General features: G+C 45.1%; 5 protein-coding genes across 7 annotated transcripts in view; 4 read left to right on the top strand and 1 right to left on the bottom strand.

The window, feature by feature from the left end:
* Positions 1-9,494, top strand: part of LOC119552609 (putative phosphatidate phosphatase) — a 61,566-nt gene extending 52,072 nt beyond the window's left edge. Inside the window, exon 2 of the mRNA XM_037862273.1 lies at positions 8,311-9,494. Within this exon, the coding sequence (XP_037718201.1) occupies positions 8,520-9,437 (918 nt within the window). The 5' untranslated portion in view covers positions 8,311-8,519 and the 3' untranslated portion in view covers positions 9,438-9,494. The remainder of the gene's footprint in view (positions 1-8,310) is intronic.
* Positions 1-14,099, top strand: part of LOC119552607 (putative phosphatidate phosphatase) — a 66,175-nt gene extending 52,076 nt beyond the window's left edge. Inside the window, exons 1-2 of one of the 2 annotated variants that reach the window (XM_037862271.1) lie at positions 11,267-11,424; positions 12,454-14,099. In XM_037862271.1, coding sequence (XP_037718199.1) covers positions 12,838-13,851 — 1,014 coding nt within the window. In that variant the 5' untranslated portion in view covers positions 11,267-11,424; positions 12,454-12,837 and the 3' untranslated portion in view covers positions 13,852-14,099. Of the gene's footprint in view, positions 1-11,266; positions 11,425-12,453 lie in introns of those variants that run through there. The other variant, XM_037862269.1, reaches the window with a different exon arrangement.
* Positions 6,347-7,584, top strand: LOC119552606 (putative phosphatidate phosphatase). Its single transcript, XM_037862268.1, has one exon. It carries the CDS (start codon positions 6,427-6,429, stop codon positions 7,441-7,443), a length of 1,017 nt encoding a protein of 338 aa, XP_037718196.1. The 5' UTR covers positions 6,347-6,426; the 3' UTR covers positions 7,444-7,584.
* LOC119552616 (myb-like protein AA) overlaps positions 7,645-18,007 on the bottom strand; it is a 173,079-nt gene continuing 162,716 nt past the window's right edge. For both annotated transcript variants that reach the window (XM_037862279.1, XM_037862280.1), the window contains exon 6: positions 7,645-7,759. In XM_037862279.1, the coding sequence (XP_037718207.1) occupies positions 7,656-7,759 (104 nt within the window). In that variant the 3' untranslated portion in view covers positions 7,645-7,655. The remainder of the gene's footprint in view (positions 7,760-18,007) is intronic.
* LOC119552610 (putative phosphatidate phosphatase) lies at positions 15,407-16,483 on the top strand. The gene has a single exon (XM_037862274.1). The coding sequence runs from the start codon at positions 15,513-15,515 to the stop codon at positions 16,416-16,418; it is 906 nt and encodes a 301-aa protein (XP_037718202.1). The 5' UTR covers positions 15,407-15,512; the 3' UTR covers positions 16,419-16,483.

The following is an 18,007-nucleotide window of genomic DNA, read 5'->3' as shown; positions in this document are numbered from 1 at the left end:
CTATATTTTAGTCAGAAGTTTGCAGTTCGCCTTTTCACTGAAAAGTAATGTTTCATTGGACTTCACCGGAATTTTACGATCAAAATATAAAAAGGTACTACAGAACTAAAAGCCCATAAAGATTGCTCAAAAAGGGTTTTTCGTAGAATGCTTTTCTTGATAAATAATACAATTATAATTATTTATTATTTTTGATTTGATTTAATTATTTTTGACAGGCAAAGATCGATGAAACATCGAATTACATCGATGTTTATCTACCTCTATCTCAGGGGGTATTAAAATGTTTGTTCAGAGTTTGCAAAATCTAAAACGGGAAATTTTCGCCTCATTTTTTCCTTCTATTTCTGAGCAGTCTGTTGAAGTGCAAAACAAAATCTTTTCATAATATTATAAAATTTTATTTTATCGATCGAACTATTTATATATAGATTTTTTTTAAATCAAAGTTAAAATTATAGTTAAATAAAAACATGTGTCTTTATTTAAAGATGGGATGCGTATTTAGAAAATATAGGTTAAGACAACTGTGAATAAACAAGTTACTAATTAAAAATTAAACATTAGTCATATTCCTATACGATATGTAATAATAATAATTTTAAAATTCGAATAGTAAGCGACATTGAACGAAGCTATTTGAATTGTATAATTTGAATAAAATACTTAAAAACATTTTTTTTTTCAATTTTTATGGTGTTCAAAAATAGTTTTCATCGGTTATACAATTAAATATCCACAAAATAAATTAGAACCTCCCAGTTTTCTTCAGTAATTCGCTTAATTGAAATGACATACATTTTTGAAAACATTTTTTTTAATTTGACTGGTCGATATAATGAGTTTTTAAGGCTACTTAAAGGGAAATTTCAGTGCGTAATTGTGCAGTGTACTCCCGCTCAGACTCACTTCTCTTGTCGCCTGTTGGCTTTGGCACGAATGTTGCTAATGAGGAAACTATTGAATTGTTTCAAGGTTTGCTCTGCTCAGTTTGCTTAGGCTTGTTTGCCTGCGACTTGGCATTTGCGCATAATGAAAGAGTTGCATTCGAGGCAGATGGATGTGGATGCGAAGATGGGAGTGGAGGAGTTCCTTGGGCTGCCCGATGTGGCCATAGGAGTAGGTCATTCCAACGTGACTTAAGACGGCTTGCTGCTCGCTGCGTGCCTTTGTGGCATTTGTGTTGATGTAGGTCGTTGCTCGGACCCCAGTGAGTTAGCGGACCTCGGCGGAGTGGGTTCTGTAGTAATGGAGACGAAGGCAAACACTGCCCAGACTCCGAATGCTGGAGCTGGAGCTGGGACTGAGGCTGGACCTCGAGCCGCAGTGCATAAACTGCAGCCAGTTTATGGCCACTTTGTATTTGCACTACGAATCGGGCTTCTTTATGGCAATTTTCAACTGCTCAATTTACATCGGAATTGCTGTGCTTGCAACTATTTGCTGTTAATTTATGCTAATTTCGGAGTCGCTCTGAAAGGAAATTACTCCAAGAGTTGGTCGGACAATGGCAATGCGGACCACGGAAATGAAAACGGCCGAACCGAACCTTCGGTACACCGGTCACCCTAGGCTGTTGACAGAAATTGTAGATATTGAAACTCTTCAGAGGTAACATATTTAACAACATGGGAAAACATTCATTTAATTCAATTTTGTATCAAACAGTTACGTTCTTACTTGCAACTACTTCCTCATCTTCGCTTTTATTAAGTGTTATATGATCAGAGAAAATTATTAATATCCTTCCAATATATATCTTAACATAACCATAACATAATCAGTTGCGGATACAGAATTTGGTTGTAGGGGAGGATATCAAAAAAATTGGTTGAGTAGAAAACAATTTCATATAATTTTTAAGGAAGTTGGGGTCTATCACCCATATCCCCTCGTGGATCCGCGATTGTCTTTAATGTAATGTTTGTAGGTTAGAGTAATCGAAACTCAGAAGCGATGGTCAAATTGTCCCAAATGTAGCATAACTATCAGAATGATCTGATTACATGACGCTGAACGGTAACCACCAGCTGGGATTTATGTAAGCTGATCTCCACAGAAATCGAACCACCAGATCCGCCCCTTTTGCCAATCGTTGCTGCGCAAGTCGTATCAATGAACGACCGCAGCACGCGCCAAAAACGAGTATTCATGATCATTACTACAATCATCATGACTTCCACGAGAAGCGGACGGGCTGATCGTAAGGTTTCTGGTTTTATATGGCAGTGGGATCTTCTTTAGTGACACCTTCGATTGAGGCGACATTAAATCAAAATTTATTATTGACATAATTCGTTAAATACGCAGATCCAGCGGGTATTCGCCGATTGCACAACCCACGCGATTTTCTCGGTACAAGTAAATAATCTCTGTGCCCCTTGTCCCCAGTTCCCGCCCAGACCGAGGTAAACAAGAAAATCTGACTCGGCACATGTGTGGAACATGGTTTCGTGTTTTGCGAACCAAAGAAGCACTTCCTGTCTAGTGAAAAATTGAAACTGCTGAGCAAATTATTTCCAAGTAAGTGTTTTTACTTCTGTGCTGGCTGCAATTCTCCAGGTCGCTGATAAGCAAGTGTAAGAATTTGCTCGGCAAAGTGTCAGCGTGAAATCGCGATGCTCAGCTGATAGCGCGTCTAACGCAAATCGGCGGGAATGTGGAGACGTAGTATGCAAGTGAGGAAGTTCTGGCAGTCCGATCCGATCATATTCGATTCAATCCGATAAAGATTCCAGTGCTTTGCCCCTCCCGAGGGAAACGCTTGGCATTGGCATTCCGCGATTAGCATGGGGAAATCTGTTTGCGCTGCGACAATAGGACGCTGTTGACATTACGCCGACGCCGGCAGCTATTGCGAGTTCGCAGACCCTAGTGTATTTCCTCCAAGGGGAGCTGATACGAAAAGCGTTAGGTATGCAGACCCAATCAGGTGGACGCTACGAGGAAGTTTATGATTTGGACGGTAAATACGACTCATTATACAGGTGGCGTATCGAACTGTCAGAGATAAGTGAGGGGTGAATAATCAGAACTGACGTTTTTACATCGACTCGTTGAGGGAGCAATAATAGATGGCCGCAAATCTCCTCAAGGTCTGCGAACCTATCCCAACGCTAAATGTTCCATGGATTGAGCAATTTAACCGAGATCGACTGGAATTGATTTTAATTTCTTGCACGTGCAATGCACCCAAGCGATTGAGAGCCAGAAACCTCTTTAAGTCACTCTGAGATTACCCAATATTAATCAAAATTTCAGAAATTATTTAGTACCATTGTTGCGGTTTTGTGGAGTCAGGAGGCCCTACCTACAGGGTCTTTTAAATGTGTAACTCAGTACATAAGAATTTCAAATTTATAAAATCTATTTTAACTATTTAAGAGGTAATATAAATACATTTTTTGTTTACATTTTAATATCAACCAAAACATGAATTGATGCTAATTTCGGCAAGCCGAAGTTTTTATATTATTGCAGTTTGATTCTATGTGAGCAATGTACATATATGAAGGGCTTTCCGGTTTTTAGAAAATTAAGTAATAACCCGAGTTTACAAAATAATATTTTGAAACTGCCCCAAGAAGGATGATGGTACGTCCTGGTAGATTTTAAATGGATAAGTTTTTGTAAATGATTTTTTTAAGTATGGGTATCTCCGTGTTTTTAACTTAACTTCTTGCTTAACCAATTTAGGTAATAAATATACGTTTTTAGCTTATAACTAACACATTAATTTGTCCGAATAAATTAATAGTCAACATTCAGTATATTGTGAGCTACAACTCGGAAAACTTTGAAAGTGTGGAATTTTTTTAAGACATGGCTGTTGTAGCAGGATAGCGCCTGAAATTTGAATTTCAGTATTGACCAACGCTTGGAGGTTCATGTCATTCCCTTAGGCACAAATTTCTTTCCATTAATTTTTAAAAATTCGAATGGGAGCTATATGATAGAGTTATCCGATCCGGTTCGATCAGGCTTATATACTACCTACAACAGGAACCGTGACAGTAAAACTTTTACTTTATATGTCATTCATTATTCGTTATTCCTCACCTTTTATTTATAACCCATGAGCTATATTTGTTCCGGATCAATAAATAACTTTTATTTATTGATTTTTTTTAGTAAAAGTCTTTTCATAACAGTTATTTAGATTTTTTTTTATTCTAAATAGATAAATAAAAAAATAAAGTAACGGAAAGATTTATATTTTTTAGTAAAAAATAACTGTTATTTTAAGATTTTTATATTTACATATATATCTTTTATATATAAAAGTCAGATAATAACAATCACTTCATGACCATTTCGAAAAAAAAAAAAAAATTTTAGGCCACATTAAAATGATTTTGTGAATTATTCTCCGATTTGTAGTCTTATCCAAAGTGTATGAATTTTTTGATCAAAAATAATAAAATAATTGTTATTTTCGGTCCCTGAAGTGCAATAGAAATGAGACTTTTTCATCTCGATAGCTTAAAAACTGTGACTAGTTCGCGTATAAACGGACAGACGAACGGACAGACGGAGACTCATCCAGTGATGCTGATCAAGAATAGGGTACAAAGGTATTCCTCTCAAGGGTGTAAAAATTTCACTTATAAACATATTTAGTGTTGATAACAAAATTTTTAAAACGATATAAAGGCATTTCCATTCGGAAAATTAAAACGATTAGAATGTTTGGAGATATTTAATATGGCGCTCAGCTAAATAAAAATGTCTTCTTAAAAGCAACTATAATTAAAAGTGCTCATTAATTTTGTGTGTGTTGAAAATGGTATGGTAAAACACATATCGAACATTTATGTAAAAATTTGCCACTGTTATTAATTTAAAGAAAATATATTTAAAGCAAATTTAAAATGAGCTAGTTCTTGAAAAAAACCTTCTTTCAATATATTTATTTTTATTAGTGACAAAACAATGATCTCTGTGGACGACTGGAAAAATAGCAAGCGCTTAGAGGAACTACAAGTATTGAATACTTCTAAATCAAATACTTGTATAGTCTCTGAATGTTGTATAAATTCAATGCTAACATTTAAACATGGCAATTACTAAAATCAATTGACAAACTCTTCGGACTTAAAGTCGTTAAGCTTAAGTGTGCGCATACAAAATACATTATCATAATGACTAAATTACCAGACAAATAGTAAAATCAATTTTTAATAAACACCGAATTATGTTCTAAGCTCGATGTTAATTTTACAAGCTAACGAGCCGCGTCGCCCGCTCTAAGCCCGCTTTTAGCCCGCTCCAGCCCTGTCCGCTGGCCGTTTCAATTAGCAATCGCATAAAAATAAACAGCGGAAAGAATCTCAAAGCAAGCCGGTTTCCCCTCGGTAATCGTCGATCGGGCAAGGCAAAAGCTTTAAGCTTTTAAGCGAACGTCACAAAAGGCAAGCGTCAAGCCAACCCGAAGAATGCGCATCCGACTGGGCGACGTCATAGAACAGGTGTGGAATCACCTGCAGTGCGCCAACGAGCCCCTGCCCATTCTACTGCGGTGCGATCGAAGTTACGGAGTGAATCACTGGCCGAGAAATGCCTAAAAGTGAAAATTCCCAACGCTCAGCTCCAATCGATGGGCGACTCATACTCATCCGAGCAATTAACCAGCGGCAAGCCCAAATTACCACACTTGAGTGGTGCCCATCCAGTGGGGGTCCAGTGGGTTTTTCAGCCTTTCTTGTGTCGGTTCCACTTGCTGCCCACTAGGAAATTATGCACACGCACCGAAAAGTGCACGATCTGCAGCGAAAGGCGAGAACCGAAGACTCTCTCCGCAGAAACCAGTTTGCATCTTCCGCCTCTCTTCTGGCGGAGTCTTATCTGTTTTCTCCTGGCCCATGAGCAATAAGTGAAACCCGTTTCCCAATCTGCAAACAATAGAGTGCGAGGTGGGTGTTGCATCTCGAGATCTGTTTATTTTTCGCCGATTATAGATGAAATATGAGTGCTAACGTTTGCATATGGTATATGAAATACGAGTGCTTAAGGAGTTTGCATTTCTGGCACCGCCACTGCACCGCGAGAATTTTCGCAACCCACCTAGGCTTTGATTGGCCTTTGTCTGCCAATTAGCCGAATGTTTTATCGTTCTGCCGGCGCAATGGAAACTTGACTCTCTGGTAATTAATAAAAAGCAAACAAACAACAAATGTTTATGGCATGTCGGCGGATGAGGCGGATGGGGAGCTCCACAGTTGCCCCGGCAACACCAGCAGTAACAACAGCTGTGCGAGGGGACTCACGCACCATTGTAAAGCTGACGGACCGCAAAGCGCTGCGAGAGAGAGGCCCCGAATCACGGCCAGGTTGGGCGACTCAGCAGCTTCGCTGGCTTAGTTAAGCGCGGATTGTCAGCCGGTCGAGTCGATCTGTTGCTCGTGCGGCGGTACGTGAATCTCAGCCATGTCCAAGTACTCGAAGCTGGCCCGCGGGCTCTGCGACCTGCTGATCTGGGCGGCCCTCAGCGTGGCCAGCCTGCTGCTCCACAAGCTGGTGCGTCCCTTCCGGCGCGGCTTCTTCTGCGGGGACGAGTCCCTCAGCTATCCGTACCGCGAAGGCACCATTGGCCAAGATCTGATCATCGCCATCGCGCTGGGCGTGCCCACCGCCGTGATCGCGGTGGTGGAGCTGTTCAAGCAGCTGCCGGAGGCGGGCGGCAAGGGTCGGGCGGACGGCTGCCGGATCGGCCACCGACTGGGCCACCTGTACCGGCAGGCCATCTTCTACCTGTACGGCCTGGCCATGGTCACGTTCACCACGATGCTCTCGAAGCTGTGCATCGGTCGCCTGCGACCGCACTTCTACGCCGTGTGCCAGCCCATGCTGCCGGACGGGAGTGGCTGCCAGGACGCCCAGAACCTGGGTCGCTACATCGACAGCTTCACGTGCAGCAACGCCAACATGTCAGACTTCCAGTTCAAGCAGCTCAACCAGTCCTTCCCCAGCGGCCACGCCAGCTTGGCGATGTACGCGATGCTCTACCTGGCCATCTACCTCCAGGCGGCGCTGAGCACGAGGGTCTCCAAGCTGCTGAAGCACCTGCTGCAGTTCCTCTTCGTGATGTTCGGCTGGTACGTCTCGCTGACGCGGATCACAGACTACCACCACCACTGGAGCGACGTCCTGGCGGGGGCGGCGTTGGGCGCGGTGTTCGCCTGGCTCACCACTGCCTACGTGGCCGACTTGTTCGTCGGCCGGCGGTGGCCCAAGGCCGGCTTCTCGGCCAACACGCTGCGCAAGCCGCAGGTGTCGCCCAAGAGCTCCGCCAAGTCCCAAGCGGGAGGATCCACCGCTGGAGCGGCACAGCCGCCCGCCTTGCCGGCATACACCTTCGGAACGCTGCCCTACCTGGCGGCCCACCCGGCGCAGGCGCAGGCGCAGTACGCTCAGACCTATCACAACTACGGCTACGTGCCCTGAGCCAGCTGCCGGATTCCATTAGCAAATTGTAGCTTAGAGAACCCCGCAAGCATTCACACATTCACAAACAAAGACTTGCACGGAATCCCTGTTTTGTTGTCTGTATTCTAGCGAAATAAATATTCAAGTACGATACGAACACGCAGCTCGTTTCAGTCGGTAGAATGGCGCATCGAAGATTCGATGAGTGGATCGGTGGAGTAGAAAGTGTTTTATCGATTGGCGAGTGAGGCAGAACTACTGATGCTTTCGAAAGTCGTGACCAAAAACCTTGCAGCTAGCAAATACATTTTTAGAATCCAAAGTCCGGGCTTACCTGCAAAGAGAAGAAGAACAGAAGGGCTTTGATTACAAGGTATTCTGCACATTCCGATGGTTTTACAACAGACTTATTCTAGGAGATAATACAATTTGGACTCATATAGGTTGCAGATATTTACAGTTAGCCCTGCTTTTGTCCAGAAAGACAACAAGTTCAGGGCGCGCGAAAAACACCTGCTTAGGTGAAACAAAGAGCTTGATAGTTGCCAGACTTAGAAGTTACACTCAAAAAAAAGTTTCTTATTTTATTTGAGAAAGTTATTTGAAACAATTGCTTTTAAGAAGACAAATTTTAATTGGAAATAATTAAAAGAATAGCGGTTATTAATGAACCCAACCGAAAGATTTAATTACAATTTCTTTGTAGCATGTATAAGAAATAAAAACGATATGTCAAGATTTGTTGATTTAAAATTTACAAATAGAAATCAAAATCTAACCCAAAAAACTTTAATATTCTCAACATTGTTTTCTTGAAAGTCTTTTCTCGGATCTTGATAAAGGGAAATTCAATTTAACATGTTTTAAATTTTTGTTTGATTGTAGAATAAATTATTAGAGCCTTAGCATATTTGAGCGATCGATAAGCTGGCGAGACCCACGGCCTGATCAGAGGGAAAAGCAAAACAAAGGTTTGTGAAACAAGTTTGTGTGGCAGTAACCTCCAACACGGCTGGACTGATGGAAATGCAAATGAACTCGAACCAGGTCGGAAGAATCCGACAGCTTCGATCCGCCCATTCTTCAGTGTGAAAATGTGCGGCAATCCGAACACGCGCTTGCTTTCTCGGCTCGTCATTGATTTCCTGATTCTCCTGGGGATCTATGGAGTCGCTCTGGTGGTGCTGCCTCAGCAGCTGGCCACGGCTCAGCGTGGGTTCCACTGCAGCGATGCCAGCCTCAAGTATCCCTATCGCCAGCCCTGGCTGACCAAGGTCCACCTGACGATCGCAGTGGTGGCCCTGCCGGCAGCCTTTGTGCTCGTGGTGGAGATGCTACGGGCCGCTGTGGTGCCCAGTTCCACGGAGCTGAAGCAGCGCTTCGTCTTCGTGGGCGTCCGCATTCCCAGCTTCATCAGCGAGTGCTACAAGGCCGTGGGAGTGTACCTCTTTGGCCTGGGCCTGACCTTGCTGGCCATACGGTTGACCAAGCACTCGACGGGCCGGCTGAGGCCCTACTTCTTCGACGTCTGCCAGCCCACGTGGGGTGAGCAGGGTGGGGAGAGCTGCTCTGGCCAGTCCGCGGAGAACTCCACCCGCTTCCTCGAGGACTTCAGCTGCACGGACTTCGCCGCCTCGCAGGACCTGCTCGCTCTGGTGCGCCACTCCTTCCCCAGCGGATTTGTGGCCACAACCTGCTACGCCATGGGCTTCCTGATCTTCTACGCGCAGGCCAGGCTCTTCGCCCCCTGGCTGCGATTGGTTCGGGCCACCCTGCAACTGGCCTGTGGCTCGGTGGCCTTGGTGGTTTCCTGGGAGCGCATCTCCACCTACCAGAACCACTTGACGGACGTGGCGGCGGGCGCTGCTCTCGGTGGGCTTATGGCCCTCTACGCCACCGTGTTTGTGGCCCACATTTTCGTGGAGGTGCGGGTGAAACGCCGACAGTGGCCAAGAAACGAGCAGATCTACGGCTATGCGGGGTACTACAACAGAGCCACTTACGGCTACTAATATATATGATAGGCTTACTAGACTTAGCTATGGTAATAAAAAGCATTTAATTTATGAACAAAACTTGTTTCTGCTTAGTGTGCTGCGGGGAAAGGTTCAAGAAATGAAATGAAAGAAACTAGCTCATTGGGTTGATCCGGATTTGATTTCAATCCGATGTGTCCAGAGAACACCTTGTTACCGAGGATAACTACAACCGATACCACTTCGTTCTATTTAAACGTGTGCAACCTAAGCAGGGCTTAGCGATAGACGATTGTTTCTCTAACTGCTGGCACTAATTTTCTGATTAAACAAGAAAGGAAGTTAACTTCGGCAAGCCGAAGCTTGTATACCCTTGCAGCTATAATTATTAAATTTAAAAACACAAAAAAAAACACCGAAGCTATAATTTGTTTCATATTATTTTCCTACCAATTTTCCGATCGTTCCTATGGCAGCTATATGATATAGTCGTCCGATTTTGATAAAATTAAATTTGAAATTCAGAACTAATTAAAAAATGTTATTTCCAAGCGTAGGAGGTTATATGTTAAAAACACCGAAGCTATAATTTGTTTCATATTATTTTCTCACCAGTTTTCCGATCGTTCCTATGGCAGCTATATGATACAGCCGTCCGATTTTGATAAAATTAAATTGGAAATTCAGAACTAATTAAGAAATGTTATTTCCAAGCGTAGAAGGTTATATGTTGAAAAACACCGAAGCTATAATTTGTTGTATATTATTTTTCCACCAATTTTCCGATCGTTCCTATGGCAGCTATATGATATAGTCGTCCGATTTCGATAAAATTTAATTTGAAATTCAAAACTAATTAAAAATGTTATTTCCAAGCTTAGGAGGTTAAATGCTAAAAACACCAAAGATATAATTTTCTTAAATTTTTTTTTCCGATTATTCCTATGGGAGCTATAAGATATAGTTGTCCAATCCGGCTGGTTCCGACTTATATACTACCTGCAAAACATATAAGACTTTTGGAAAAGTTTCAGCCCGATAGCTTTAAAGCTGGGAGACTAGTTTGCGTAGAAACGGGCGGACAGACGGGCAGACGGACATGGCTAGATCGACTCGTCTAGTCAAGCTGATCAAGAATATATATACTTTATGGGGTCGGAAACGTCTCCTTCACTGCGTTGCGAACTTCTGACTGAAACTAATATACCCTCTGCAAGGGTATAAAAATATCCTATATGTTGATGGCATGATAAAGTAAAAGTACTCTTAACTGTACTCCCTTAAAAACTTTGGGCGCCATACAATTTTGCATTTAGTAACCGTGGGCAACTTATAAATAAATTGTAGCATATCTAGAATCAGCCTGTGAAATATCAAGCATCTATAGAGTTTTGTCCAGCGCCTGAACATTCGAACATGGCAAGATTGACTGCTTTAGTAATCCTGATTCTTCTTCTTTTGAATTCCAAGTCGAAAATGGATCCAAACTTTTAAGTCGATGCTACACATATACATATTTATTAATCATTTTCAAGATCCAACCTACCCCAATCGATCTGAAAGCTTTCAAACGTAAATACTGCTGATAGCCGACAGCAGAACACCATTTTGGCTTAGCAGCGTTCCAAACCATTGATCGCTTACGATCCACTCAACAAGTGGTTTGGGATCGCCACTTTATAATATGGGAGCTGACCACCGTCCACAGAAGCACTCTATCTCTCTGCCGAAGTGAGTTTGGTTCCTCTCTCTCTAGCTTATAATCGCCGGTACAAGAACAGCTCTATAGATTTGTTTACAAAGTTGTTCGGTTTCATTCAGTCGCGATCCCGAAGCGGCGCTTAAAAGTTTACGGATCGGGTTAGAACGGGTTCCAAAAGTCGGTAGCCAGCGCTGTACAACAAATAAATTGCCAAACAGGTGGACAATTATTTAATTACACGGCTCGATACACGATAGTCGAAATAAAAACAGAAACGTGATGACATAAAACCATAAAGCCATCGTAAAGGACCCATTAAATGTGAGTTAGTTGGTCTTCTGAAACCTGATGCACCTCGCAAGCTCAAAGTTCACAGGGCTCTTTTAAATAACTTTAGGGCCTGATAAAATAAATAGCGCCGAATAAGCGCCAGGGAGCACTCTTTTGAATGTGAAGGGTCCACAAAGTCCAGCATACAGTTCGTATAAATATGCTGTGTAAGGGAAGTGGATTCGAGGGAGGGCCAGAGATACATACTCGCAGAGGCAGGCCGCCTTAATTCAATCAAATGTCGCTTATTCATTCAATTAAAGGTCGCGCCATTTGACGACCCACTATGAATGCGTCTGTGAATACAAATATCAAAGCGAGTGAGTGAGTCCGAAGCTAAGACAGCGGCTCTGGGGTTGATTTGGTGCCCACTGTGACTTGTTTCCATTTTTTAATGTAATTGACAGTTAAACTTTGTGCACATGTTCGGAAGAAACTCCCACTTCAGGGATGTCATGCAGATCAGAGACTCGGAAAGAGAATGGGCCACAATGGGGGCCATTCTTGGCGAGAGATTAGCGAGAGCTATACTGTGGATCTCCGCCCAAGCAGAGCTGCAATTCTGCGGCCCCGATAATGCAAATCTTGCGCGTGAAGACGCGCCTATTCGACGGCTGGCTGCCCTAGAACAATAGTATGCCATTTAATGAGTAACCTGTGAGTCACTCCCCCAGCTTGTTGACCCGGTCTTATCGATGCTTCCCGCTCCTGTATGCCTTATCAAACGCTTTTTAGATCTCATGAAGACACCGGCTGGGGAACTGAGTAATCGCAAATGCGCTGAATTGCAATGATATGGCACTAAAGAAGCTTTCGCCACTATCATTCACTCTCTAATTTATCTTATCAAAGTGATCTTGAGCTTGTTTGAGCAGCTGCACTGCGACAAATAATACGTAACATACGGACTCCTTATATTTGAATGGATTATATCTGGGCATTATGTATCTGTTTTCTCATCTTCATTACCTTGTGCATCTTTGAAGTTCGCAGTCTTAACCGATCCTATTTTTATTTCAGTGGCTTGTGGCTCTTGTCTAATCTGGACAAGTGAATAACTGCAACTATACTTAGATCCTCGCAGACGGATAATAACAGATCATAAACTAGGCCATAAACAAATTGCTGTGGCGCGCAGAGTTTCAAAATAAGTTGAGTGAGAAGAGTGTCGGGGAGCTAAAAACAATGCCGGGAGAGGCCCGCCTATTGAATGAGCGTTAAATTAAAAGATCGTTACCCAAACGACGCCGACTCAGTCAGTCACTGACAACGAACCCGACGCCACGAGCGAACGCGACGGGTAAAACGGGTAAAAAACCAAACGAATCGAAACGAAAACCTAAAAAGCTAATTACCAGCGAGCATAAAGGCCATTTGGAATATTAACTAATTAAAGCCAGCGAAATGCGCGACGCGACCGAAGATCAGCCCGTAGCCGTCTCCATGCCGGCCTCCGAATCCGCCTCCGCTGGAGGAGCGCCGTCCGACCGCCGACTGCCGCGGCGTCTGCTCATGGAGCTCCTGGTGGTGGTGATACTCGTCATCCCCATCTGCGTGTACGAGTTCGCAGTAGATCCTGTGCGACGAGGCTTCTTCTGCGACGACGAGAGCATCAGCTACCCGTTCCACGACAATACCGTCACGCCCGTCATGCTCGGCCTGATCGTGGCCCTCCTGCCGGCCGTGGTCTTCGTGGTGGTGGAGTACGTAAGCCACCTGAGGGCCGGGGACATCTCGGCCACCGTGGAGCTGCTGGGCTGGCGGGTGTCCACCTGGTACGTGGAGCTGGCCCGCCAGTCCACCTACTTCTGCTTCGGCCTGCTGCTCACCTTTGACGCCACCGAGGTGGGCAAGTACACCATCGGCCGCCTGAGGCCCCACTTCCTGGCCGTTTGCCAGCCTCAGCTGTCGGATGGCAGCATGTGCTCCGACCCGGTAAATCAGCACCGCTACGTGGAGAACTATGAGTGCGCCGGCGAGGGCTTCACCGTGGAGGATGTGCGCCAGGGCAGGCTCAGCTTCCCCAGCGGACACTCGAGTCTGGCCTTCTACGCCATGGTCTACGTGGCGCTCTACCTGCAGCGGAAGATCACCTGGCGGGGATCTAAGTTGAGCCGCCACTTCGTGCAGTTCGCGCTGGTGATGGTGGCCTGGTACACGGCCCTCAGCCGCGTGATGGACCACTGGCACCACTGGTCCGACGTCCTCTCCGGATCGCTCCTGGGCGTGGCCGGCGCCCTGATTACCGCCCGCTTCATAGCCAGGATGTTCGACAAGGGGGTGGACAGCATCCTGACCAGGGGTCTGCGGAGGGAGAACACGGCGGCCACGCTGCAGGAGGAGGTGTGCCCCACCACGCCACCGCCCTACTCCGCGAACAGCAGCTTCAACGAGGATCAGTACTGCTCGAAGGTTTAAGGTCGAACCGAACAGTCATGTAAATTCGAAACATTCCAAAGGTAGCAATAAAGAATAGATGTACCAGCAGCCCGAGTTGAATCTGTAGTATCCAAACCTCGTTATAGAGCATTACAGTTAGGAATCACCCATTTGTATAGTTCGTATGAGTCTGTATTCGCGATCCCATCTTACGTATAAGTCACCGTATTATTTGTGTATTTAATTGGTACCAGTAAAATAAATAATTATAACGAATATAACGCATACTCCCACTGTGTTGTTTTAACCCAATCCATTGTTTGCGTACTCGCTTATCTGTACTTATTACTCCTTGTTTGCTGAAATTTCACATTTCAATGTCACACTTTGACACCTTTTTTAACCCTTTTCATTAGAAGCAACCTTTTGAACGATTTATTTTGATTCGACGAAAAAATAATATTACCGAAATTCATGATAAATAATTCAAATGTTTTGTTAGCTTTCAAAATGTTTAAATTAAAACTTGTATTTAATTTAAAAATTTAAATTCAATTATGGAACATTTTTATCCAAAACTTTGCTTATTTAAATCGGTCAGTACTTCCTTTAAATTTATTCTTTTCAGAACAGCGTGAGAAATAATTGCAATTACACAATTCTTAGTACTAAATAATTTATAAAAAAATAATTACTTATTCAAAGCTTCCCGGAAAATACGTTACTCATGAACGTTTTATTTTTATTAAATGTCGATAAACATTATTTATTTCGAAAATGACCAACATATGAACAATAGTATGATGGGCTTTTCTATTTTCGATATTCTACAAATTGATGAATAATTCCTTGAGTTTAAAAACAAATAGCTAAAACATGCGATGATACCGTTTTTATGAACACGAGTGTATAATTCTAGATCGAGAGCATTCAACTGACTCAGATTTTCGCGCAGTGTTGTCATACCTGGCTGCCCTGGCTACTGGTGTCGGTTGGAATGTCTGCTGGCCATGATTCATCCTCGATTTTTTGATCATATTGTGCTGCGTCAGAGGAGCGCAGCACCAAGAGGTCGGCTTCTCCCGAAATTCGTCTGCGATGATCGTGAGAAGGCGCCGCTTCTCGTAGAATTCATTCAATTGGTAAACCTAGCTCGTGAATCAAGAGATGCTAATCTGATTTTGGGGGACCCCTGACCCACCAATTAATAAAATTGGAAGAGAGCGCCGAAGAGCATTCTTAGAGCTTTTCGAAAAGCTTTTCGGGGGCATTCTCGAGCTTGGGGCTACGTAAGCATGAGATGTGGAATCCGTAGTAAACAGCAACTCGCGTGTTTTGCCGACGACCATTTCAGGGCCAGACGGGGAAATCGAGTCGATAATAGCGCCAGCACGTGCGTGGCAACAGAGTGATAGTCCGCAGAACAGCTAGATGGACGCATTGGATGGATGGGGACTTTGTTTTTCGACCCGGGGCTTCCTCCCAACGGACTGTACTGTCTACGTCAGCCCGAGCCCCTTTCGGCTGCAGTCTAATAATACAATCAGTGACAACAATAAGAATTGTTTATTAATAATCCGCGTCGAGTGGGCCAGAGCCCAGATTGCTGGGGGCTGTTGTCCGACTTCGACCCGAGCCGCAGATCAGTGACTAGTGGGCCGTTGGATCGATCGCACGCAATCCGGAATCTAGAACCCGAGATGAGTTTCAGTCTAAGCTTCCGGCCGCCACTCCGCCTGCTGGTGGACATTGTCCTGCTGGGCCTGGTGCTCGTCCTGGTGGAGAACTTCGCCCGCTTCTGGGGGCCGCCCACGAAGCGCGGCTTCTTCTGCGACGACGAGTCCTTGATGTACCCCTACCACGAGAACACCGTGAGCCCCGCCCTGCTGCACTGGCTGGGCCTGTACCTCCCGCTGATCGGTCTTGTCGTCCTGGAGAGTTTCCTCTGCTACCGTGGGGACACGTCCTACTGGCAGGTGTTCAACACGGCGCGCTGGTTTCTCTACGGCTACGCTTTTAACGACCTACTCAAGAGCATTGGCAAGCACACTATCGGCCGACTGAGGCCCCACTTCTTCGCGGTGTGCAGTCCGCGTTTCCCGGACGGGAGCAGCTGCTCCGATGAGGCGCACCGCGGAGTCCTGAAATACCAGACGGACTACGACTGCCGGCCCGATCTGTCCGGAGCCAGCGAGGAGATGATCCGGGACGTCCGCGTGTCCTTCCCCAGCGGCCACTCCGCCATGGCCTTCTACGGCCTGGTCTTCGTGGCGCTGCTCCTGCGACACCGCCGCTGGCCCCTGCCAGGATCCCTGCTGGGCCCCGTGCTCCAGCTGGCCTGCGTGTGCCTGGCCTGGTTCGTGGCCCTCAGCCGGGTCATGGACTACAAGCACCACTGGTCGGATGTTGCGGCCGGATCGCTGCTGGGGGCCGGCACCGCCTTTGCGGTCATCCGGGCTGCCGCGCTGGAGGAGCAGCGAAGGAGGTGCCAGGATGCGCAGGCGAGTGTGAAGCAGGAGGCTGCGGCGCCCTCGGCCACCGCAGCCAAGGGTGTCCAGCAGATGCCGCATGACTTGTGTCTGGTTTCGTGCCAGAGCTCTAATTAGTCGGTGCCCTCTGGCACTGCAGTGCTGTTAGTTTAAGGTTGACAATAAAGTTAGTGACAAGGGAACCTCAGCAGTTGTTCTCGCGGTGGGAGGGGCAGCTGTTCAAACCCCGATCAATTAATGCGCATCTCGTGCCGAGTCGGTGGAAACTGGAAACAGCGAGATCAATCAAGCGGTTGATCGCCTGAGTTAAGTAACAGAAAAACAGTGATTAGCTTAGCTAATCAACATACTTTTTTCACTACAACCTGCGGTTTTCTCAATTCCAATGCAATTTAAATTCTTTTGTTCAACCTTCTTCAAATCTAGTATTTACTCGTTATACCTGAAAGTATGTATTTTATTTTATGGCTACCTTTTAAGGCTATGTCAATATTTGGATGGAGTGATTTGCACTTACTTTCAGAGGTACTCTGTGTGGTGGATAGGTGTTTATGTTCTTTCCGGGGATTTTTATCGGCTTATTTGGCGGGATAGAAAAATAGATTTCGTAAGAAGTGAAGGTCCCAGAAGGCTTTCAACCAAATCTCAACTATCTCCCCCGTGTGACGTATTTAGAAAAAATAGCAGGAAATACAAAAAAAGCTACCTAGCTAGCTAATATGATGCGATGTACATTGTTGTTGTGTTGACAATGCGCTAAAAATTAGCGGCTCCTTCAGATTCATTAGCAGCGAGTTTTCGAACGACTTAGCCCCAGTCAACAAGTCTGGCCCGAACCGAGTGGAGGAACAAATAAATTTCAGCAGGCAGCGCATAAATTGGGAAAAGGACCCAGAGCAATCTCCTCGCTGATGATGATGCGCAACACCTGGAGCCAGGAACAACCCAATCCGAGGTCGGATTTGCGACTCCGAACCGCTCATCAGGTGGGGCAAGGGCGCCTGGGCCGCAGCTTAATTGGCTCATTTATTTTAATGGCAAAGAAAATGCTGGGAAATTGTGGTTATTTTTTCCTCGCCCCTGTGACTAATTCCGCCCCGTGTTCCCTCCCCCTTCCAGCTTTTATTATGATTAATTATGGCTCGCATACACAGGAAAACTGACCCAAAGCTCCACTTTCTTGCCAACTTTTGCAACTGTGTCAAGTTGTTTTTGCCGCTTTCCTGCTGCCTTTGTTGTTGTGTGCCTCCAGATTCGAATGATAAATTTCTATGCCATTTATTTTAATCTGCAGCGACAGTTCCTGCCGCACTAGCCCTTCCCCCGGCCCCCACCGTCGGCAGCTAGTTTTCATGCGTTAATTAAATGGAAAATATTTGCATAACAGGCAAGTTTAGCTGCAATCCGAAACAATGACCCACATCCGCATTGGCTAAAGTTTTGTTTTGTTTACCCGATACCGGCTGGAACTCGGAACTTAGTTCCTTGGGAGTTCATTAGGCAGCTGGAGGGAGTTCTCCGTGCGACAGGCTAATTGCAAATGGTCAGGCCATCTGGGGGAACAGACCCAGACCTGTCTCGGTTTAATCCCTCCCCGACCTTTGCCATCAATCAAAGCCCTTGATCAGCTCGGACTTTCTATCAATCGCTGCAGCACATGAAATTTAAGAGCTCCGCTGTCGTCGAGTCTCTAATCACCGTCAGGT

The sequence above is a fragment of the Drosophila subpulchrella genome, chromosome 3L (assembly GCF_014743375.2).
Source record: "Drosophila subpulchrella strain 33 F10 #4 breed RU33 chromosome 3L, RU_Dsub_v1.1 Primary Assembly, whole genome shotgun sequence".
Taxonomy (NCBI): Eukaryota; Metazoa; Arthropoda; class Insecta; order Diptera; family Drosophilidae; genus Drosophila; species Drosophila subpulchrella.
This window is presented reverse-complemented; position numbering and strand designations above follow the sequence as displayed.